The 24,488-nt window shown below is 40.9% G+C and overlaps 1 protein-coding gene across 1 annotated transcript; it reads left to right on the forward strand.

The window, feature by feature from the left end:
- The first annotated feature begins 532 nt into the window (after positions 1-532).
- On the forward strand, positions 533-20,373 carry LOC118367516 (fucolectin-1-like). The gene is made up of 6 exons (XM_035751079.2): positions 533-620; positions 1,639-1,715; positions 12,700-12,994; positions 13,320-13,474; positions 13,662-13,944; positions 19,645-20,373. The coding sequence occupies exons 2-6, from the start codon at positions 1,640-1,642 to the stop codon at positions 19,814-19,816; spliced, it is 981 nt and encodes a 326-aa protein (XP_035606972.2). The 5' UTR covers positions 533-620; position 1,639; the 3' UTR covers positions 19,817-20,373.
- Positions 20,374-24,488: the final 4,115 nt, after the last annotated feature.

Raw genomic sequence — 24,488 nt, forward strand, 5'->3', positions numbered from 1 at the left:
CCAATACCTGCTAGCAGCTCTCCCACATGGTGTCCTTGTGCAGCCAGAGCCGTTCTTGTAGCCGTCTACAAGACAAAAGTCAACACATTATTGTTCCTGTCACCGGGACGAATGTGTCATGGTCACGAGAACATTCTCTAGGAGTGTTTTGTCTAGTTCCCAGGATGGTCCTGGGATGTCATTGAGGACCAGATAAAGATGTTTTTAGGACGTTCTCAGGACATTCAGTGTATCAGGATGTCTGTAATGGTCCCAAAGAAACGTCACTAGGATGTTGAAAAGGATCCTGTCCGTCAGTGGTTAGATTCCAGCATTTTACAGAAGTATCTCTTCTGTTCCCTCCACGAATGCCCGGTCATGATACAAGCAGCCCTGTTGATGATTAACTGGAGATGGTCTTATCGCACCGACGTGGGGCTGGAAGTCAAACTATGGCACAGTAGTGCAGGTGACTAGTTATCATGGTATGGTAAATTGTTAGGAGGATGTCCTTGGAGACGAGGGGTGGGGGCGTGTTTGACTTTGTGACTGGTGTATAAATGAATCAGTCAGATTCAGCTGTCTACAGAGCTTTTACCTACATCAACATCAACAGTGACCTTATTTTGTTGAGTGTGAAGGTAAGAGGATATTAACATCTAATACTGTTTGGAATTGTCTTCTATTATGTTATATTTTCTCTCTTACACAACCACACGTTAAATGTTGATTTTCATAACAGTTATGGCATAATAATAATGTCTTAATTCTGCAGTGGGTTGAATTCAGATGGGCGTGATGTTCCCATAATTCAATCCTTTACTAAAATGCATGCTGATGTGTTTACAAGGAGAAAGACTTGTATTTTATTTTAAAAAGTAGCAAGTTCACGAAAGGAGAGAATAGTGCTAAGAGTAATGCAGCACCTCTCATGGTCCTTTCTGCTAATATCATACTCTTGAATTGCGTTCTTTATTAAGTAGAACTTATACAGAAATGCATGCCTGTTATATAAAAATAAGTGCCCTTTAAAAAAAATCAAATACATCAGATTTTCTTTATGAATAAAGTATTTCTAAATAGCCAAAAATCTGCCTTTGGACATGTCCCTTTTCTGAGGAAGATTTTAACCCAAAAATGTCCCGAAGTCTTCACCATAATAGTAAAGCCCTTGTTATTTTGTTGCTTTGACAATGTCATTTCCGAAGATTATTACTAATTTCACCAGATTAGTGATACATTTACATTTTTCCCTAATTTTCAAGAACAACCATGCTATGGGAACTGAAGTCTCATTTTCATATGGTGATTAGTTTTTAATAATATTTTCCTGAGCGGGTCAAGAATAACACTTCAACCATGTTACACATAGATGACTAGAAATGTTAAAAACGTGTTTTAAATGAACTTCAACATGTGCTCTTTATGACAGAATGTTAAAATGAGTTCAAATGAATAGTACAAAACACTTAAAAATTACACTACCCAAAATTCTCTTGGTGTTTATTCTTCTTAAGAGGTGAGTAAAAACAATATTTAAAATGTCTTTGTTCAAGTGAGCTGAGTTTATAAAAATGATAAATTGTGATTGAATTGAATGTTTCTGTGGACTGGTTCCTATTAGACCCATTGTTGACTTGCTCTGGGCTTTTCCTCCAGGATGGTGCGATCAGCCATGATGTTCCTCTTGTTGAATCTCCTGGGACTGGCAGGCTCTATTGGCGCGACCGTCCCAAGTAATCACATCTTTAATTCCTTTCCTCCTGTTATTAACTGATAGATATTCAACCTGGTCTCAGAGCATTTCGTATCATTCTGTACGTAAACCAAGACTCTCCATTTGAAATGATATGTTACGTTTGATGTGGTTACATAAGACAGATGGTTACTTAAGGCGAAAACTATAGTAGGGTGGTTAGTTGGATAGATAGATGGGCGGACGTATAACGCAAACCTCTAGCAACCCTAAAATCGGGAGTTCGAATCCTATCATGGACAACTTTAGCTAAATGGCAACTTTTTGACTACTTACTACATTTGAGCTACATTGAAAATGAAAGGGGTTCACCTAGGGCTCATGATAGGGGCTGTACCAAATGTTTGATGTATTCTAATAATTATGCTTATGTTGTATTAATAGAAGGGGAGGGGCTATAAGACCCCTCCCTCCTTACATTTATAGGGTCCTAGACTACAAATTAACAATATATATAGACATTGTGAGGTTTAATATTGTTCCACAGTACTTTTCTAGGCTCTTATGAAGAAACTGTCTGAGAAATGTGTGACTGTGAAGACAGAACTCTGCAGGGGAGTGTAAGAGATAAGAGATTAGTTAGACATTCCACTCTAAATCAACTTGGACATTTACTGCTAAGCTTTTAGATAGCTATATAAACAAGAGTTTTAGTGTTGAGTAGGCATGGTTTTGGTATCAGGAGTAGAAGATAATGATGTAGGCAGTGACATCACTAGGGTTGGACTTCGGGTTTAATAAAATAACTTGGGACCTTTAATATTTTGCAGACTTACTCTGAAAAATGTGTGCTATGTTCCTGGGGTCAACTTCTGTCTGCAGCTGCATTAATAAAGCTTTTTGAATGGTTTAATTAAAGATATTGTCACAATGCTAATTTCACCAATGAGCCAATGATTGACAAGGAACAAGGAAACAAGCCCCAACAAAACTACTTAGCAAATTAGCTAACCTAACCTCAACCTTTCTCGACCAACCCTTCCCCAAACCCTTGAACCTAACTCCTTAAAGTAACCCTAACATTAACCCTAACACCTGGCCTAGCTGACTTTAGCGAGCTTGCTAATGTTAGTCACCTAGCTTGCATTTGTAACTTATCATACTTTTTCAAATTCGTATCATATCATACATGTAGCGATTTCGTAAGATATCATAAGTTTGCAAATACGTAACATATAAAACATTTAGCAAATTGTAATATATAATACCGAATTGTAATTCTTAACATATCATATGAATTGGGTGATGAACATCTACAAATTAGTACATAACATACGAAACATAATATATCATGCTAAATGGTGTGTTCAGCATTTACATACAGAATAATACGAAATGCTCTGAGACCAGGTTGAGATATAATGCCCTTTAAATTAACAGGGCAAGGTCTCTTACTATGAAATGTGAGGAAATATTATATCTCAATGTATTTACGACACAACTTGCAGATTTATGTACTAGGATCATATCTGGGGCCTTGGCCAAAAAGTGATGGCTGAAAGATGGCGCCGGCAGACCTGGCAGCTCTGCTTCCAGCTCCTAAGCAGCTTTGCAGTATTTAGTTTTTGTGTGTGGTATTTCTAACATTATAAGCCCATAACGTTTTTGCGTTATTACATACAGCCGGAAATAACTTTTGGATATCAGAGTGGCGGTAACTCACCAGCATTACGACCAGGATTACGACTTTCCTGAATTGGTTGCGTTGTTCGCACCACCCAGGGCAATTTAACTTCTCCCAGAGGCTGCTCCAAGATGACGCCGGCAGAGAAGAGGTATTCTGAGTGGACTTCTAGTCCAACTCAGGAGGCGGGCAAACCATCCACCGCTTCAGAGTATATTACTTGCTAAAGTTCAGACTCTAGACAAAAAAGTAGACGAGCTCAGGGCGAGGATCTCCTTCCAGAGAGACATAAAGGACTGTATCATACTCTGTTTCATGGAATCATGGCTCTCTCCAGATATACACTCCCCGTTCATACAGACAGTTGGGTTCTCAGTACATTGCGCAGACAGGAATAAAGAACTCTCCGGGAAGAAGGGCGGTGGTGTATGTTTCATGATTAACCACTCATGGTGTGATTGCGATAACGTTCAGAAACTCAAGACCTTTTGTTCACCCGTCCTAGAACACCTCACAATCAAATGCCGACAGTATTACCTCCCAAGAGAATTATCTTTGGTTATAGTCACAGCCGTGTATATTCCCCCTCAAGCCGATACCATGACGGCCCTCAAGGAATTACACTGGACTTGATGCAAACTGGAAACCACATATCCTGACCGAAGTTCTATCAACAAATTGACTGTAGTACCTGCGCTCGGAAAAAACACGACCACTGCTATTCTCTCTTCCGGGATGCCTACAAGGCCCTCCCCCGCCTCTGCAGATCAGATAACGACCCCATTTTGCTCCTCCCTTCCTATAGGCAGAAACTCAAGCAGGAAATACCTGTGCTAAGGTCTATTCAATGCTGGTCTAACCAATCAGAATCCATGCTTCACTGAATTCCTCGGGAAGTGTATAGGGGATGCTGTTCCCACTGTGACTGTTAAAACCTACCCAAACCAGAAACCGTGGATAGATGGCAGCATTCACGCTAAACTGAAATCGCAAGTCACCGCATTTCGAATATGGTTGAATACAAACAGTGAAGTTATTTCCTCTGTACAGCGTCAAAGTGGAGTCGCGATTCAACAGCTCAGACACAAGACGTATGTGGCGGTGTCTACAGACAATCATGAACTACAAAGGGATAACCAGCCAATACATTTAAGCGTGTAAACACTCGCAAGGCTGCCGGCATCCCTAGCCGCGTCCTCAGAGCATGCGTAGACCAGCTGGGTGGAGTGTTTACAGACATATTCAATCTCTCACTATCCCAGTCTGCTGTCCCTACTTGCTTCAAGATGTCCACCATTGTTCCTGTAACCCAAGAAAGCAAAGGTACCTGAACTAAATGACGATCACCCCGTAGCGCTCACTTCTGTCACCCTGAAGTGCTCTGAGGGGCTAGTTAAGGATCATATCAACTCTTCCTTACCTGACACCCACTTAAATTTGCTTACCGCCCCAAAATATCCACAGATGATGCAATCGCCATTGCACTGCACACTGCCCTATCCCATCTGGACAAGAGGAATACCTACGGGGCGATAGTAATTTATTTCAGTTACCTTAGCTTTCTTGGGAAGAGGAACAATTGTGGCCATCTTGAAGCATGTGGGGACAGCAGACTGGGATAGGGATTGATTAAATATTTCCATAAACACACCAGCCAGATGGTCTGCGCATGCTCTGAGGACGCTGCTAGGGATGCTGTCTGGGCCGGAAGCCTTGCTTGGGTTAACACGTTTAAATGTTTTACTCACGTCGGCCACGGAGAAGGAGAGCCCACAGACTGTGGTAATGGGCTGTGTTGGTGACACTGTATTGTCCTTAAAGCGTGCGAACAGGTGAAACAGATCAGTTTAGAGACCCACCGTTGCTCACGGGCATCTAGCTTTGGTTTCGGCATTATATATGTCAGGGTTGTTACCTGTTAGGACTGTGGATCTATTTCCCTTCAGCCAATGGGTAAACTTATCACATCCCACTTAAGAGCGAAGAACTTCTTATCTGTGTGCTGGGTAACGGGACTGGGACCTCAACAGAGTTTTGTTTGCAAAGGCTACTGGTCTGGGCCTACTCTCACCCTCAAGTGTCTGGCTAAGTCCTACACTTAAGCCATCCATTGATGCATCTATTAATAGAAGAAATGGTCTGCTAAAATCTGGGTGATCCATCATGGCTGTTTGGTAGACTGCAACTTTTAGCTTCTCCAGTGCTTCCTCACATTCAGAAGTCCAGTCTTGAGGTTACAGACGTTTTAGGGCACTACCATGAGGTTTTCCTTTTTCTCCTTTTCAAAAGGCTTGCATCTAAGAGCGGCATATAGTGCTGGGTCAGGGCAGTGCTTAACAAACATCATGGTCACCTCATGACCTGGATCTTCCACTCTTTTTCCCTGTCTTTGAAAGCACTCATTGGCAATTGCTTTGTTCAGTCTGACCCAACAATCCAAGAAGTATCCTAATGGAATTGTGGATGAGATTGCCTCTCCAAAGTGCTGCCTCAGGATATTGAATATGGATTCAGGGTCTCTGCTTATGCTAATGAGGGGGTTTCCACAGAGGTCAATTCTGACTATGTCTTCAGCCTGCCCCATCAGTCTGTCCTGTATCTCTTGCCCCTGTGCTGATATACTGCATCCCTTCTGTTTCAAGTCAGCTTGCTTCATTTCTTGTCATTCAGTCTCTGTGCATCGGTCTGTTCTCTGATGTCTGACTTCAGAATTAGGTTGACCTTTGACCAATCAGGTATTTGTACTATGGTTTGGGGAGTGCTTGGATCAGCCCCTGCTAGACTAGCGGCAACTTGATTTCCTAATTCACAGCACAGTTGTTTGACTAACTCTGCCAGGGCTTGCAATTGGGTTCGGTTTTCATTTTCACCCCCTATGGGCATCTGGGACTTTTCACTGTTATCATTGCCTGGTTGGCTACTGTTATCATGCTATGGTTGGCTACTGCTTGGTAGCTTGGCCTTCTAGTATCGACTGCTGAGTATCTAACAGGACTGGCTCTAGCACTATGTTCCACCATACTGGCCAACTGAGCCCCCCGCCCCACCCCAGTGGTAATAACTTGTGGACCTCTCACAGTAACACTAACCGGAGTAACATGTACATTGTTATCACCAACAACTGATACATCTTCTCTTCTGTTCTGTAATCTCAACAACTGTGGTGTACACAACATATTGTACAAAGTTAACCTTGCCCTCAAATGTTCTAGACGTGTTAAGTCGACCCAGTTCTGTGTAGGGGTCCCCTGGCGATCCGTTGCAGTTGATCTGTTGATCCGGGTCATTGCACCAGTCTGTAGCGGTCTTTATATGTACCACAGAAGAACCAAGAAATGAAGAGTGACACCATGGCTGTCTTTAGGGGCTTTTATGTAGATAATATTATGAAAAGACAGGACAGGAATACATCAGTCTCCAATGCACCATCTGACAAATTGTTCTTTCTCTCTGTGCTTTCTCAGACTCCCACAATCACATTCATACATAAAGTCACAATGTATAGAATAAAATAAGTACAAAGAATGTATAATAGTAATTCTTAGACAGTAGAACCATACCTGTAATTATATCATGAAAAGACAGGACAGGAATACATCAATCTCCAAGTTTTTCTATAGAGGAGCATGAAGAAAGATGAAACCCTGTCTCACATCTCTAATGGATTGCTAGGTGCTTTCAGTGTTGACAGTATTAAAATACAACAACTCATGTAAAAAAAACACTGTAATACAAACAAGCTACAATGTGAAATCACATTTATCCCATTCAAAACTCCCATAATGCAAAGCCAGCAAAATCGGCAGCTCAGCTAACCATCTGCATCACAGAAAGCTAGCAACAGCAATACTTTTTAGCACTCTATAAAACTATATCAATAGCAATGATAAAACTCTGAAACGTACTTGTTTTAATAGTCTCACACTCCCTTATAACAATACCTATAGCATTAACCTTGGGATGCTTTATTTATTTAACATTACGGACTTCTACACCGGAGTAATCTGCGACACATACCTTTTTCTCGCAGTGTTTTCTTGGACTGAGGAGAACGGGAGCTACGGTTAGTTCCAGGGTGTTAGTAGGTGACGTAAGCACCCAGATTAAATAAAAATTAATTTAATTTAATAAAAACCGAAGATGTTAATATCATCCAGCTACTGTAGCTGCCTACTTAACATTAACAGGCAGTACTAGTAGCGCAACAATTGAAACTAGAAACAAAATGTTAAGTTCCTGCCGATCATAGCGATCTGACTCCCCCCTTCTATCTGAACTTGGAATATTCCTTTTTGCGGGCTTGGGCCATTGACCCTTAACCTGGAGGTTCTGTTCTGCATTGTGCACTAGTTTGATGTATTAACCATTTTAACTCTCCTACACTGGCACCACACAGCCAGGTCTCTGACCTCTTCCCTATTGTCTCATCATTGTCGGTGATCAGGCCTACCACTGTTGCGTCATCGGGAAACTTAATGATGGTGTTGGAGTCATGCCTGGCCATGCAGTCATGAGTGAACAGGGAGTACAGGAGGCACACACCCCTGAGGGGCCCCTGTGTTGAGGTGGCGGATGTGTTGTCACCTACTCTTACCACCTGGGGGCGGCCCGTCAGGAAGTCCAGGATCCAGTTGCAGAGGGAGGTGTTTAGTCACAGGGCCCTTAGCTTAGTGATGAGCTTTGAGGGCACTATGGTGTTGAACGCTGAGCTCTAGTCAATGAATAGCATTCTCACGTAGGTGTTCCTTTTGTCCACGTGGGAAAGGGTAGTGTGGAGTGCAATAGAGATTGCATCATCTGCGGATCTGTTGGGGCGGTATGCAAATTGGAGTGGGTCTAGGGGTTCTGGTATAATGGTGTTGATGTGAGCCATGGCCAGCCTTTCAAAGCACTTCATGGCTACAGACATTTAGTGTTCTTAAGCACAGGGACTTTGGGGGTCTCCTAGAAACATGTTGTTATTACAGACTCAGTCAGGGACAGGTTGAAAATGTCAGTGAAGACACTTGCAAGGTGGTCAGTGAATGCTCGGAGTGCACATCCTGGTAAACCGTCTGGCCCTGCGGCCTTGTGAATGTTGACCTGTGTTTAAAGGTCTTACGCACATCGGCTACGGAGAGCGTGATCACACAGTCGTCCGGAACAGCTGATGCTCTCAAGCATGTGATTTAGCTTGTCTGGTAGGCTCGTGTCACTGGGCTGCTTGCGGCTGTGCTTCCCTTTGTAGTCTGTAAAAGTTTGCAAGCCCTGCCACATCTGACAAGCATCGCAGCCGGTGTAGTATGATTCAATCTTAGTCCTGTATTGATGCTTTGCCTGTTTGATGGTTAGTCAGAGAGCATAGTGGGATTTCTTAAAAACTCCCGGGTTGGAGTCCCGCTCCTTGAAAGCGGCAGCTCTACCCTTTAGCTCAGTGGTGGAATAAGTTCCTATAATCCATGACTTCCGGCTGGGGTATTTACATACAGTCACTGTTGGGATGACATCATCTATGCACTAATTGATGAAGCCAGTGACTGATGTGGTGTACTCCTCAAAGCCATCGAAAGAATCTTGGAACTTATTCCAGTCTGTGTTAGCAAAACAGTCCTGTAGCTTAGCATCTCCTTCATCTGCTTCAAATGGAGGGCGGGGGAGAGCTTTGTACACGTCTCTGTGTGTGGAGTAAAGGTGGTCTAGAGAACTTTTTTAGGTAAAACAGATTTAAGTTTCCCTGCATTAAAGTCCCTGGCCACTAGGAGCGCTGCCTCTTGTTTGCTTATGGCCATATACAGCTCATTGATTGCGGTCTTAGTGTCATGAAATACTCTACCACAGACAAGCAAAACCTCGAGACTTCCTTAGATTTCATGCACCAGCTGTTGTCTACAAATATACATAGACTACCACCCTTTGTCTTAAAAGATGTAATATCCTGGTTAAAAAGTGTAAAACCCACCAGCTGTATGTTATTCATGTCGTCGTTCAGCCACGACTCTGTGAAACATAAGATATTACAGTTTTTAATGTCCAGTGGGTAGGATATACATACTCATAGTTTGTCTATTCTATTATCCAATGATTGTACGTTGGCTAATGGTACCAATGGTAAAGGCAGATTAGCCACTCGCCGTCGAATACTTACAAGGCACCCAGACCTACGTCCCAGAAATGTCCCTCTCTTTCTCCAGCAAATGATTGGGATGAGGGCCTTGTCGGGTGTCTGGAGTAAATCCTTTGTGTCCGACTCGTTAATGAAAAAATCTTCTTCCAGTACAGGGTGAGTAATCGCTGATATCTAGAAGCTCTGATATCTAAAAGCTATTTTCGGTCATAAGAGACGGTGGCAGAAACATTACGTACAAAATAAGTTACAAATAACTAAAAAAAACACACACATTAGCACAATTGGTTAGCAGACCATAAAACGGCGCCATTACAACTTTGTGGACGCTTTTACCAGAGGCTGCCAAACTGCCTGCTAGCTTCTTATGGCTTGGGGCAGTATTGAGTAACTTGGATGAATAAGGTGCCCAGAGTAAACTGCCTGCTCCTCAGTCCCAGTTGCTAATATATGCATAGTATTAGTATTTTTGGATAGAAAACACTCTGAAGTTTCTTAAACTGTTTGAATGATGTCTGTGAGTATAACAGAACTCATATGGCAGAAAAAATGAGAAAAAATCCAAACAGGAAGTGAGAAATCTGAGGCTTGTAGTTTTTCAACTCAGCCGCTATTGAAGATACAGTGGGATATTGGTCATCTTGCACTTCCTAAGGCTTCCACTAGTTGTCAACCGTCTTTAGAACCTTGTTTGATGCTTCTAGTGTGAAGTGGGGCTGAATGAGAAGGGAATGAGTCAGAGGTCTGCCTGAGTCCCACGAGCTGACCATGCGCGGTCACGTGAAAGTTAGCTTGCTTTCCATTGCTTTTCTACAGACAATGGAATTCTCCAGTTGGAAAATTATTGATGATTTATGTTAAAACCATCCTAAAGATTGATTCTATACATCGTTTGACATGTTTCTACGGACTGTAACGGAACTTTTCGACTTTTCGTCTGCTCGTCTGCTCGACCCGTCATGAATTTGGATTACTGGGCTGAACACGCTAACAACAAGGAGGAATTTGGACATAAATGATGGACATTATCGAACAAAACAAACATTTATTGTGGAACTGGGATTTTTGGGAGCGCATTCTGATGAAGATCATCAATGGTAAGTGAATATTTATTGTTGTGAATCCAGCCAACATGTCAGATTTCAAAAAGGCTTTTCGGTGAAAGCAATCAATGCTATTATCTGAGGATAGCACCTCTGTAAACAAAGAGAGAAACCATATTTCAACCCTGCAGGCACGACACAACGCAGAAATAAAAATATAATTCATGCCTTACCTTTGACGAGCTTCTTTTGTTGGCACTCCAATATGTCCCATAAACATCACAAATTGTCCTTTTCTTCGATTAATTCCATCGATATATATCCAAAATGTCCATTTATTTGTCGCGTTTGATCCAGAAAAACACTGGTTCCAACTTGCTCAACGTAACTCCAAAATATCTCAAAAGTTACCTGTAAACTTTGCCAAAAAATGTCAAACTACTTTTGTAATAGAACTTTCAAATTTAATAGAATTTTCAAACGTAAAGAATCGATAAAATTGAAGACGGCATGATCTGTGTTCAATACAGGAAGAAAACAAATTGTAGCTAGCTTTCTGGTCACGCGCCTCTAACAGTACACTTCAAGTGACCCTCGTTCAAGATGGCCGTACTTCTTCATTACACAAAGGAATAACCTCAACCAATTTCTAAAGACTGGTGACATCCAGTGGAAGCGGTAAGAAGGTCCCTTAGAAATTTGGATTCCCAATGAAAACTATTGAAAAGAGAGGGACCTAAAAAAAAATCAGAATAGTTTGTCCTCAGGATTTCGCCTGCTAAATAAGTTCTGTTATACTCACAGACATGATTCAAACTGTTTTAGAAACTTCAGAGTGTTTTATATCCACATCTACTAATAATATACATATCTTATCTTCTGGGGATGAGTAGCAGGCAGTTGAATTTGGGCATGCATTTAATCCGGAAGTGAAAATACTGCCCCCTGTCACCAAGAAGTTAAGGAGAAGTTTATCTAAAGTTCCATGTATAATAGTTGTGTCTTTTATCAATGTTTATTATGAGTATTTCTGTGAATTGATGTGGCTCTCTGCAAAATCACCACGTTTTTGTACTGAACATAACACGCCAATGTAAACTGAGATTTTTGGATATAAATATGCACTTTATCGAACAAAACATACATGTTTTGTGTAACATGAAGTCCTATGAGTGTCATCTGATGAAGATCATCAAAGGTTAGTGATTCATTTTATCTGTATTTGTGCTTTTTGTGACTCCTATCTTTGTGCTTTTTGTGACTCCTATCTTCGACTTTTAATTATGAGATTTCTGTTGTTTGAATTTGGCGATACTGATACCAGGTATCATGATATTCGATGCCAAAACCATACAACGGAAAAAATTGTATTTTGAGTGTTGTTACTCTTTAATTCAAGTGTGTATACACTTAACACTTTTGTTTGGTTAGCAGCATTTCTGTAGCACACATGTGCATGTGATGGAGTTTGCAAAACACATGGCAAATGCAAATAATAATGATTCTGCCAGGTAGGGATAGATTACTTTTTAGGTTACTTTTCATTTAAAAAGTTTTTAGGAAAGCATACCGCACCGCACACACAGATCAAATGTAATCGTTTTATAATAAGTTAAATACATTTAGTTGATTTCCAAACGTGAGACAAATTTAATAGAAGTACCAAAAGTACCAAATTTCTATTACCAAACCATTTTTCATGTATCAATAGTGGCTGCAAAAGTGAGCCCCTCTGTTCTCAGAAGTGTTGATGGCTGGGTGCTGGATTATCATGCACTGCATTGTGCCATTATGCCATTGTGCCGTCACATGTGAACCAGAACCTAGAGTATTTCATTTTCTCCACGTATCAGAACTTAAGGAATACATTTAATGTATTATTACTTAATGTCATGTTATTTTATAAAAATGTTGCTTAATAACTTATTTTATACATGACTATGGATTAATTATCATCTACATCGGCAGCCATTTAGTCTTGCGCATCCACGTTAAGTTTGCAACAAGCATCCCTTCTCGGATGTTTTCATATCATCTGAATTCATGTTTGTACTAAATGTCATGATTTTATCTACCATGTAACATGTTTTTTTCCGCTAAGGCACCGGACTTTCAACACATTATAAAACTGTTATTCTGTTTTGACAGCATCATTAAATTGTTCCTCTATACTCACTGATGTGTTCACCTGCAGGAAATCTTGCCTTGCGTGGAAAAGCTACACAGTCAGACCTCATCGAGAACCCATGGCACGGTTACAGTCATGCCTCCAATGCCATTGATGGGAACCGCGATTCACATTTCCATCATGGGTCCTGCACTGCCACTGACGAATCCACTAACCCCTGGTGGAGAGTGGACCTGCTTGATACCTACATAGTCACCTCCATCACCGTCACCAACAGAGGGGATGCTGTTCCTGAGAGGCTTAACGGGGCTGAGATACGAATAGGAAATTCTTTAGTGGACAATGGCATTCATAACCCTCTGTGAGTCAAGATACTGTGGTTTTTGAAATTGTATTTACAATGTGTTGTTACTGTTTATGTCCATGAATAACTCAATTAGAGTGACCAGAATATACATAGTGGACATACTGAACATAAAAACCCATGCAGGCAGGACAGATAGAAACAAGCAATGCTGGTGAAAAGTTTCAACCCTACTCACAGGTTACCACCAGACCACAGGCACAGTTATAGATATCAGCATATCATCTCCTGTGCCTTGTTAATTTAGTTTAAATCAAGTTATATAGTTCATGAGGCAGTATTTTCCAGTAACGAGGTCAGTAAAACCCATTTCTCTCTCCAGGGTTAAAACAATTCCCTCCGTTCCAGTCAGCAGTTCTCTCACCCTTGCCTTTGACCCAGGCTTCAAAGGACGCTATGTGACTGTGGTTCTACCAGGGCAGAAAAGACTTCTGACACTCTGTGAAGTGGAGGTTTATGGCTACCTTGCCCCAACTGGTCAGAACTTATATTCATATATATATATAATGAACAGTGTGTTATAAGTACAACTTTTGTTATATTCTCTGTAATGGTAGTCTCAACATTAATATCTACGATTACAGTGCATGAATATGCTTACACAAGTTCCAACAATTGTTTGATAAGATGATAGTTATTGTGCGTTATGCTCTATTTCGTCCAGGAGAGAATGTGGCTCTATATGGAAAGGCCACCCAGTCATCTTTGTATGGGTTTGGCATTCCAGGCAATGCTATTGACGGGAATCGCAACGCTATTTGGATAGGAGGGTCCTGCACCCACACTCTACAGGACATCAACGCCTGGTGGAGGGTGGACCTTCTGAAGACCTACAAAGTGTTCTCCATCATCATCACCAACACAGTCGACAGTGTTCCCAGCAGACTCAATGGAGCTGAGATACGCATTGGAGACTCCCTGGAAAACAACGGCATCGACAATCCTAGGTGAATTACTGTAGGAGAGTTGAGGTCCATTTAACTTTACGTTTTAAAGATTAATGTCAAAAGTCTTGACGCACCTACTCATTCAAGGGTATTTGTATGAACATAACAAGATTCAACAACTGAGACATAAACTGAACAAGTTCCACAGACGTGACAAACAGAAATGGAATAATGTGTCCCTGAACAAAGGGGGGTCAAAATCAAAAGTAACATTCAGTATCTGGTGTGGCCACCAACTGCATTAAGTACTGCACTGCATCTCCTCCTCATGGACTGCATCAGATTTGCCAGTTCTTGCTGTGAGATGCTACCCCACTCTTCCACCAAGGCATCTGCAAGTTCCCGGACATTTCTGGGGGGAATGGCCCTAGCCCTCACCCTCTGTGCTCAATGAGATTGAGATCCGGTCTCTTCGCTGGCCATGGCAGAACACTGACATTCTTGTCTGCAAGGAAATCACACACAGAATGAGCAGTTTGACTGGTGGCATTGTCATGCTGGAGGGTCATGTCAGGATGAACCTGCAGGAAGGGTACCACATGAGGGAGGAGGATGTCTTCCCTGTAACGCACAGCATGGAGATGGCCTGCAATAACAACAAGCTCAGTCCGATGATGCTGTGACACACCGCCCCAGACCATGACGGACCCTCCACCTCCAAATCGATCCTGCTCCAGAGTACAGGCCTCGGTGTAATGCTCATTCCTTCAACGATAAACGCGAATCTGACCATCACCGCTGGTGAAACAAAACCGTGACTTGTCAGAGCACTTTTTGCCAGTCCTGTCTGGTCCAGCGATGGTGGGTTTGGGACAAAAGGCGATGTTGTTGCCGGTGATGTCTGGTGAGGACCTGCTTTACAACAGGCCTACAAGCCCCCAGTCCAGTCTTTCTCAGCCTTTTGTGGACAGTCTGAGCACTGATGGAAGGATTGTGTGTTCCTGGTGTAACTCGGGCATTTGTTGTTGCCCTCCTGTTCCTGTCACGCAGGTGTGATGTTCGGATGTACCAATCCTGTGCAGGTGTCGTTACACGTAGTCTGCCACTGCGAGGACGATCAGCTGTCCATCCTGTGTCCCTGTAGCGCTGTCTTAGGCATCTCACAGTATGGACATTGCAATTTATTGCCCTGGCCACATCTGCAGTCCTCATGCCTCCTTGCAACATGTCTAAGGCACGTTCACGCAGATGAGCAGGAACCCTGGGCATCTTTCTTTTGATGTTTTTCAGAGTCAGTAGAAAGGCCTCTTTAGTGTCCTAAGTTTTCATAACTGTGACCTTAATTGCCTACCGTCTGTAAGCTGTTAGTGTCTTAACGACCGTTCCACAGGTGCATGTTCATTAATTGTTTATGGATCTATGAACAATCATGGGAAACAGTGTTTAAAGCTTTACAATGAAGATCTGTGAACTTATTTGGATTTTTATGAATTATCTTTGAAAGACAGGGTCCTGAAAACGGAACGTTTCTTATTTTGCTGAGTTCATATATATATATATATATATATATATATATATATATATATATACAGTGCCAAAGGTTTTTATATTATTGATCGATTGACTATGACTTTTCAAATCACCCTGTAGTGCTATCTGCAGAGTTAGTTCCAGGTAAATGTAGCAATTCTTCAGCCATTTCTAGACCTGCTACCAAAAAAAAGCTAAAAAAAAAGCTGTCTTTTTAAAATTGTAATTTCACCTTTATTTAACCAGGTAGACCAGTTGAGAACATGTTCTCATTTTCAATTGCAACCTGGTCAAGATAAAGTAAAGCAGTGTGACAAAAACAACACAGAGTTACACACAAACAAACGTACAGTCAATAACACAATAGAAAAATCTATGTACAGTGTGCGCAAAAGTAGATGAGTACAGAGGTAAGGCAATAAATAGGCCATTGAGGCAAAATAATTACAATTTAGCATTAACACTGGAGTTATAGATGTGTAGATGATGATGTGCAAGTAGAGATACTGGGGTAGGGTTGCTGAGCTGTTGGTCGGGGTGCTGAGCTGTTGGCCGGTGTAGGGCTAGCCAGGTGGAAAGCATGGCCAGCCGTAGCAAAATGTTTATTGAAATGATTGATTATCGTAGGGCTGCTGGGAGGAGGTGCTCTTATTCTCCATGGACTTTACAGTGTCCCAAAACTCTAACGATTCTGTCTCTTCGCAGCAAAATATGCATTGCTGCTATGGTTGTGTCGTGTCTTTGGCATCATTAAAGTGAAGACTGTTATTTTATCAAATCAATTCTCTGTAATTATTATTACGTGGTTAAACTAATCATGTAAATGTAAATAACTAGGAAGTCGGGGCACCAAGGAAAATCTTCAGATTACAAAGTTATACTTTTCGTAATATAACTCCAGATATTTTAATATCTCATCAATTAGTCTTCTAATTAATTAATTATTCTTTACCTCACGTTAGTCTTATTCAAAACGTCGTAAATTGTTGGTTATCTGCACGAACCCAGCCTTTACTATGAATCTTCCATACATCAATTGTGTTATTCATTTATTTACTAACTTTCTAAATAATCACAGAAATGTATAAACAAACAGCAGTTATGGTTACAAGGAAATAAGGGAGGTTCCCTAGTGAGCTACGCCGATATGACGGCTTGGTGGACAAAGGGAAGTGGGTGTGGACTGAGAAGGGCGGGAAAATCGAAAAGGCTGTCGCAACAAAGTTGATAATTATATTAATTGAAATTCTAATCCTTTTCTCACTCAGTCGGGAATAATTGTAATCAATATATATTTACGCTCAGTGTGTCGTTGTGATCTCTGTTGGAATCGTCTGTCTTTCTGTTGGAAAGTTCATCCGAGCGTCTCTCTCTCTGCTTCCCTGAAGTCTTTCGTGGTTAGAATGGATACTTCAGAGTACCAATCAGAAATGTTCTTATAGAATAGATGTTTTGGCGGTTGTCGGTCTTCGCATGTCAGGTTGACATAATTTCAAGCTACAGACTAGTAATTAGTATCGAAGAGTTGCTCTTATTCTTTCGGGATCGATCGTTTCAGAGTTTAACCATTTCCACCCTTGTAGCCAATGCTCCACGTGGTATGGTTAGGAATTCAACAACCATTACAACCTTAGCTTATACTGAGGTTTTTGTGGTCTCTACTCAACCTTCGCCCCCTCAGCTGACCGAGGTACGCGTGGTCTGAAGAGGATTTCTTCAGGTGGGGTTTTTATTCATAACAGTAGAAAAGGGCTGTCCCATGAGCCAGATCATGTCTGTGCTCGTGGGGGCAGGCCAATGACTTAGTTCAACTTTAAAGGGAATACAATTCTCTCACATCAACGGTTCAACAATACCTTACATCATTTCACAAATAGTTTCATCTTTACTCATTAATTTTATACAATAATTAGACGCACACCTCATAACGAAGGCACCTGTATAAATATAGTTGTGGTAATGAGGTCACAAACATGAAACAAAATGGATCGGGTCGTAGCTGGCTTCTCCACTGACCGTTTACACATTCTCCAAAACATGGATATTGTTCAGTTCTCAAATTCTGTGATGTAGAAGAAGTTACTTTGTTCTCGTTATGTGTCTCTTTCTGCATGGCCAGGAGGAGAGAGTCTCGTCCAGGAATTTATGACCTGAGATAACAGAACCTGGGTGTAGGAGAGGAGAGAGGGGAAGGCACTCGCTATACCCAAAGAGGGCCATGTCATGACAGTTGTATCCCCCATATACTGTATTTAACATTATTTTGGTTGCAATAACTTGTATAATAATTTTAATAGAAAAATTATACGTTTTGAATCTGGCGTCATATACGTTTTAAAGATTAGTTGAAGCAATGAGGCTTGGAAAACCAACCAAGCCTATCAGCAAGCAAGGTGGAGCTATAACCATATAAATAAATACAGTGCCATTGGAATGTATTCAGACACCTTGACTTTTTCCACATTTTTCCCCGCCTTATTCTAAAATGTATTAAATAAAACAACATCCTCAAAAACTGTTTTTTAGAAATGTTTGCTAATTTAATACAAATAAAAACAGAAATACCTTATTTACATGAAGTCGAAAGAGTTGTCTGTAGAGCTCCGAGACAGGATTTTACGAGGCACAGATCTGGGGTAGGGTACCAAAAAATGGCCTCCATCATTCTTAAATGGAAGAAGTTTGGAACCACCAAGACTCTTCCTAGAGCTGGCCACCTGGCCAAACCTGGCAATCAGGGGAGAAGGGCATTGGTCAGGGAGGTGACCAAGAACCTGATGGTCACTCTAACAGAGTGGAGATATGAGAACCTTCCAGAAGGACAACCATCTCTGCAGCACTCCATCAATCAGGCATTTATGGTAGAGTGGCTAGACGGAAGCCACTCCTCAGTAAAAGGCACATGACAGCCCACTTGGAGCTTGCCAAAAGGCAACTAAAGACTCTCAGACCATGGGAAACAAGACTCTCTGGTCTCTCTTTGGCCTGAATGTCAAGCATCACTTCTGGAGGAAACCTGGCACCGTCTCTAGGGTGGAGCATGGTGGTGGCAGCAGCTGTGCTGTGGGGATGTTTTTCAGTGGAAGGAACTGGAAGAGTAGTCAGGATCGAGGTAAAGATGAACGGAGCAAAGTACAGAGATCCTTGATTAAAACCTGCTCCAGAGTGCTCGGGGCCTCAGACTGGGGTGAATGTTCACCTTCCAACAGGACAACAACCCTAAACACACAACCAAGACAACACAGGAGTGCCTTCGGGACAAGTCTCTGAATGTCCTTGTGTGGCCCAGCCAGAGCCCGGACGTGAAGCCGACCGAACATCTCTGGAGAGACCTGAAAATAGCTGTGCAGCAACACTGCTCATCCAACCTGATTGAGAGGATCTGCAGAGAGTTGTGGGAGAAAATCACAAAATACAAGTGTGCCAAGCTTGTAGCATCATACCCAAGAAGATTCAAGGCTGTAATCATTGCCAAAGGTGCTTCAACAAAGTAAAGGGTTGGAATACTTATGTAAATGTGATATTTCAGTTTAATTTGTATACATTGCTTTGTCATTATGGGGTATTGAGTGTGTAGATTGATGAGGGAAAAAACTATTGAATCCATTTTAAAATAAGGCTGTAACCTACCAACATATGGAAAAGTCAAGGGGTCTGAATACTTTCCAAAGGCACTATATCCTGCCTAATTTACTTCAAATCAAATTTATTTATATAGCCCTTCGTACATCAGCTGATATCTCAAAGTGCTGTACAGAAACCCAGCCTAAAACCCCAAACAGCAAGCAATGCAGGTGTAGAATGGTTATGTTAAAGGGGCAATCTGTGATTGGGACATACATTTTTATACTTTTAAATTAACGATTCATACCCAAAGTAATGCTGATTTTTTAAAGTATATAACTCATAAATACCTCTTAAGCTTAGTTCAACTGTCATACCCCATAAGATCCCAAAATATAAAATTGTTTTTCTCCAATATTTGTAAACAATTTAGATTTAAACAAACACTTTATAGCCTCAAAACATTGTTAAAACTCTAATTTTGATATTATGAATGGTCAGTCCTTGCATCCTCAGTTTTTGACCAAAACGATTGTTTAACCTTATTTAACCTCTATTTAACTACTTTAAGTACCGTGAGATAGGGGCTTAATATCCATTTGGAATTGAACAGAAGTGGCTATCAGTAGGTACTATCAGTAGGTCTGTTTCTGTTTTATCCTGCAGGTGTGCTGTGATCTCCTCTATCCCAGCTGGCACTTCTAGCACCTTCCAGTGTCCAGGCATGGAGGGTCGATATGTCATCTTGGTCATTCCAGGGAGGAAGGAGTACCTGACCTTGTGTGAGGTGGAGGTGTACGGATCACCCCTGGATGGGACTGGGCCTACATGTAACTAAATCAGATCGTTAACTCTTAACAGCACCCTGCAATGTTTGGGGAATGTATTGTCTTACGAAAAACAATGAATGTTTTTTACTATATTTCCAGGGGTGGCAGGGTATCCTAGTGGTTAGAGCTGTTGGACTAGTAACTGAAAGGTTGCAAGTTCAAATCTCTGAGCTGACAAGGTACAAATCTGTCGTTCTGCCTCTGAACAGGCAGTTAACCCACTGTTCTTAGGCCGTCATTGAAAATAAGAATTTGTTCTTAACTGACTTACCTAGTTAAATAAAGGTAAAATAAAAAATATGTTAATTATCAAAAATGTATATTTAATTTCAGTAAACAAAAACAAATTTGGTCCCCTGTTCTGGAAGTTCTTCTTGCACACAGTTTTTTGGAAGTTTAGGTATAAATTAGCCAACATTTTGTGTAACACAAAAATATTCATAAATTTTTTTGTTGCCTAATTATTGGTTAGATGGTTCTCATTCATACTTAGAAATACATATAATGATGTAATACTATTGCTATTATGCTAAAATGAATTAAAGGTGAAATCTTGGATCTGGAATGTTTCCATTATGTATTTGGTTGTTTGTGCTTGTAGTCTGTAAATAGGTCCATTTTGGCCTCTGTACAATAATCCACTCTTTGCCATTCCCTCTAAAGTTGTATCCCTATCTTCTACTCTAAATGATTAAATTGTGGTCGGAATTACTGCAGATTAGTTTATTGCTTGCTGCCCTCATATCATAAGACACGGTGAACAAAGTTTGAAGGACCATAAACATAAGCAAATATTTACCAGCTGCATTAATATACGGCTGAATGCTACTCGGATGACCAGACGAGGACCAGACCAAATCAAGCATACATCAACATACGTTTAAACTCCACTGGACATTAGGTTAGAGAATATGACACAATCCACCACTAGTCCATTGAATGCCTTTGACCTTATTTGGACATAATACTAGTGATGCTAATTTGTTTACGTAATGGTAATTTTAATTGTACTTAATAAAACAAGATGTCAAAGATGAAAAATCAGCACTTGAAAGTAGGCTTGAAGTGAATACTACCAAACTACCTTGAAAGTAATACTACCATAGGCAACACCATGGGGTTATTAACAGTGGCCATGAGAAGGAATACAGCGCCTTTGAAAGTACGTTTTCCACATTTTGTTGTGTTACAGCCTGAATTGAAAATGTATAGAAATGTATATGTTTTTGTCACTGGCTTGTATAAACCCCAAAATGTCAGTGGCTTGAGTCAATAATGTGTTATTAATTGGGAGTCCCATAGGGCGGGCACAATTTGCCCAGCGTCGTCAGGTTTAGGGTTTGGCCGGGGTAGGACATCATTGTAAATAATAATTTGTTCTTAACTGACTTGCCTAGTTTAATAAAGGATAAGTAAAATAAATACAAAATTAAGCTTGGCAAGCCCAAATAAGTCCAGTAGTAAAAATGTCACATAAGTTGCATGGACTCACTGTGTACAATAATAGTGTTTAACAAAACAATTTAATGGCTACCTCAGCTCTGTACATCACTCATACAACTATCTGTAAGGTCCCCCAGTCGAGCAGTGAATTTCAAACAGAGATTCAACTGCAAAGACCAGGGAGTTTTTCCATTGCCTTACAAAGAAAGGCACTTATTGGTAGATGGGTAAAAAATAAAAAAGCATGCATTGAATATCCCTTCAAGCATGGTGAAGTTATTAATTACACTTTGGATGGTGTATCAATACACCCACTCTTTACAATGATTACAGGCCTCCAATTACAGAGTTTAATGGCTGTGACAGGAGAAAACTGAGGATGGATCAACAACATTGTAATTACGCCACAATAGTAACCTAATTGACAGAGTGAAAATAATGAAGCCTGTACAGAATAAAACGAGTTCAAAACATGCATGCAGTTAGCCACAAGGTGCTAAAGTAAAGTAAACTGTTTGTCCTGAATACAAAGTGTTATGTTTAGGGCAAATCAATACAACACATCACTGAGAACCACTCTCCATATTTTCAAACACTGTGGTTGCTGCATAATGTTATGGGTATTCGTGTAATTGTTAAGGTCTGGGGAGGTTTTCAGGATAAATAGGAAACGGAAGGCAGCTAAGCACAGGCAAAATCCTAGAGGAAAACCTGATTCAGTCTGTTTTCCACCAGATACTATGAGATTAATTCACCTTTCATCAGGAGAATAGCGTAAAACATAAGGCAAAATCTACACTGGAGTTGTTTACCAAGAAGACAGTGAATGTTCCTGAGTGTCCGAGTTACAGTTTTGCATTAAACCTACTTAAAAATCAAAGGCAATACCTGGTTGTCTAGTAATGATCAACAACCAAGTTGACAGACCTTGAACAACATTGAAAGAATAATGGGCAAATGTTGCTCAATCCAGGTGTGGAAAGCTCTTAGAGATTTACCCAGAAAGACTGTAATCGCTGCAAAAGGTGCTTCTACGAAGTATTGACTCAGGGATGTGAATACTTATGTAAATTCGATATTTATGTATTTAATTTTCAATACATTTGCAAATATTTCTAAAAATGTGTTTTCACTTCGTCATATGATCTCTCACTCTGAGGAAGTTATGTGACTGTGGTCCTTCCAGGTCAGAACAGTCTTCTTCACAGTTCTGTGAGGTGGAGGTTTATGGGTACCTCTCCCCAACTGGTAAGGATAAGCCCCATCACATTTAATTCCATGTGAATATTATTGAAGTGGCGGCAGGGTAGCCTAGTGGTTAGAGCGGTGGACTAGTAACCCGGAAGGTTGCAAGTTCAAACACCCGAGCTGACAGGTACATATCTGTCATTCTGCCCCTGAACAGGCAGTTAACCCACTGTTCCTAGGCTGTCATTGAAAATAAGAATTTGTTCTTAACCGACTTGCCTAGTAAAAAAGTGAAGTAAGTAACTCAGAGCAATCATGTCTTCTACTGACTCATTTTATGCAGACAAATATTCAAGTGATGTCTTGGATATACATACTGTATGATACGATACATTATAAACCATGTATCGTTGCCTCAACAGTAGTTACACATTGGTTTAAAGCCGGCTGCCGAATCCGTAAAATGTGAAGCTGTAGATAGCCTCCAATACTCTACTCAGCAAATTGGATGCAGTCTATCACAGTGCTATCCATTTTGTCACCAAAGCCCCATATATTACCCACCACCCTAACCTGTATGCTCTCATTGGCTGGTCCTCGCTTCAAATTCGTTGCCAAACAAAGTCTTTGCTAGGTAAAGCCCCACCTTATCTCAGCTCACTGGTCACCATAGCAGCACCTACCCAGAGGCTAGTTTTTACTCAAAAGAACAAGCCAGGGCCCAAGTCCACCATTGTTCCTCTTCCATCAACATACCATGAAAATAATATGCTTTGACAACTATTCATGTTTTTTTTTACCAGTTAATGGCATAATGACTAGCTTTTTTCTGCTCCAGCATGTATATTTCACTGGTCATCCCCGAAAAAGCCAATTCCTCCTTTGGCCGCCTTTCCTTCCAGTTCTCTGCTGCCAATGACTGGAACGAATTGCAAAAATCACTGAAGCTGGCGACTCATGTCTCCCTCACTAACTTTAAGCATCAGCTGTCAGAGCAGCTTACATATCATTGCACCTGTACATACCCCATCTGTAAATAGCCCCTATAACTACCTCATCCCCATACTGTTATTTTTTGTTTTGCTCCTTCCCAGTATCTCTACTTGCACATTCATCTTCTGCACATCTATCACTCCAGTGTTTAATTGCTAAATTGTAATTAGTTCGCCACTACGGCCTATTTATTGCCTTACCTCCCTAATCTTACCTCATTTGCACACACTGTATATAGACTTTTCTATTGTGTTAGTGACTGTACGTTTGTTTATGTGTAACTCTGTGTTGTTGTTTGTGTCGCACTGCTTGCTTTATCTTGGCTAGGTCGCAGTTGTAAATGAGAACCCGTTCTCAACTGGCCTACCTGGTTAAATAAAGTTGAAATAAATGAATAAATAACTAAAAATATATACTCCTTCAATTACAAGGGGGATTACATGGATATCAGCATACTAATGCAAGTGCTAACAATTGTCTTGTCCAGGAAATAATGCAGCTTTACAGGGAAAAACCCACCCAGTCATCATTGTGTGGGTTTGGTTTTGCTTACAATGCCATTGATGGGAATCACAACAATATTTGGGAAGATGGTTCCTCCTCCTACCAACACCAAAGTTAAAGTTAACCCTTGATGGCAGTTGGACCTTCTGTGGACTCATAAAGTGTATTTGACAAAAAGTTGGTTAGCATAACTGTGTACAGGCTGTAGAGATAGTTAGAGGACACAACATCCTATCTCTCCCATTATGGGGTCTCTGATAGCATGAGCAGTGCCATTGAGGCCGTCTCTATTTTGAAGTAGTACATTTTATTTTCTACTACTTCTATGAGTTGGTAAACAAACTGAAAGGGTATAAAGCCAAGGTTGAATATTTACTGCCACCTGTAGTTACAGAATATTTGCTCACGTGTATAATTCATTAGCTGATCCCTCCTGGAATTATGTGATCCTTCCTTAACTCATAGAAAGTCCCACCCAGTTGAGTACTTCAAAATGGTGAAAGTCCTCAATGGCACTCCATATGCTAAAACAGGCTTTTAGTCACTTGAGTC

Source organism: Oncorhynchus keta, chromosome 34 (genome assembly GCF_023373465.1).
Source record: "Oncorhynchus keta strain PuntledgeMale-10-30-2019 chromosome 34, Oket_V2, whole genome shotgun sequence".
Classification (NCBI taxonomy): domain Eukaryota; kingdom Metazoa; phylum Chordata; class Actinopteri; order Salmoniformes; family Salmonidae; genus Oncorhynchus; species Oncorhynchus keta.

Bases quoted from the DNA above. Each gene is read 5' to 3' on its own strand.
- LOC118367516 (XM_035751079.2), top strand. From the start codon at position 1,640: ATGGTGCGATCAGCCATGATGTTCCTCTTGTTGAATCTCCTGGGACTG. The intron at 12,995-13,319 runs GTGAGTCAAGAT...TTCTCTCTCCAG, and splicing joins AATGGCATTCATAACCCTCT to GGTTAAAACAATTCCCTCCG. The intron at 13,475-13,661 runs GTCAGAACTTAT...TATTTCGTCCAG, and splicing joins TGGCTACCTTGCCCCAACTG to GAGAGAATGTGGCTCTATAT.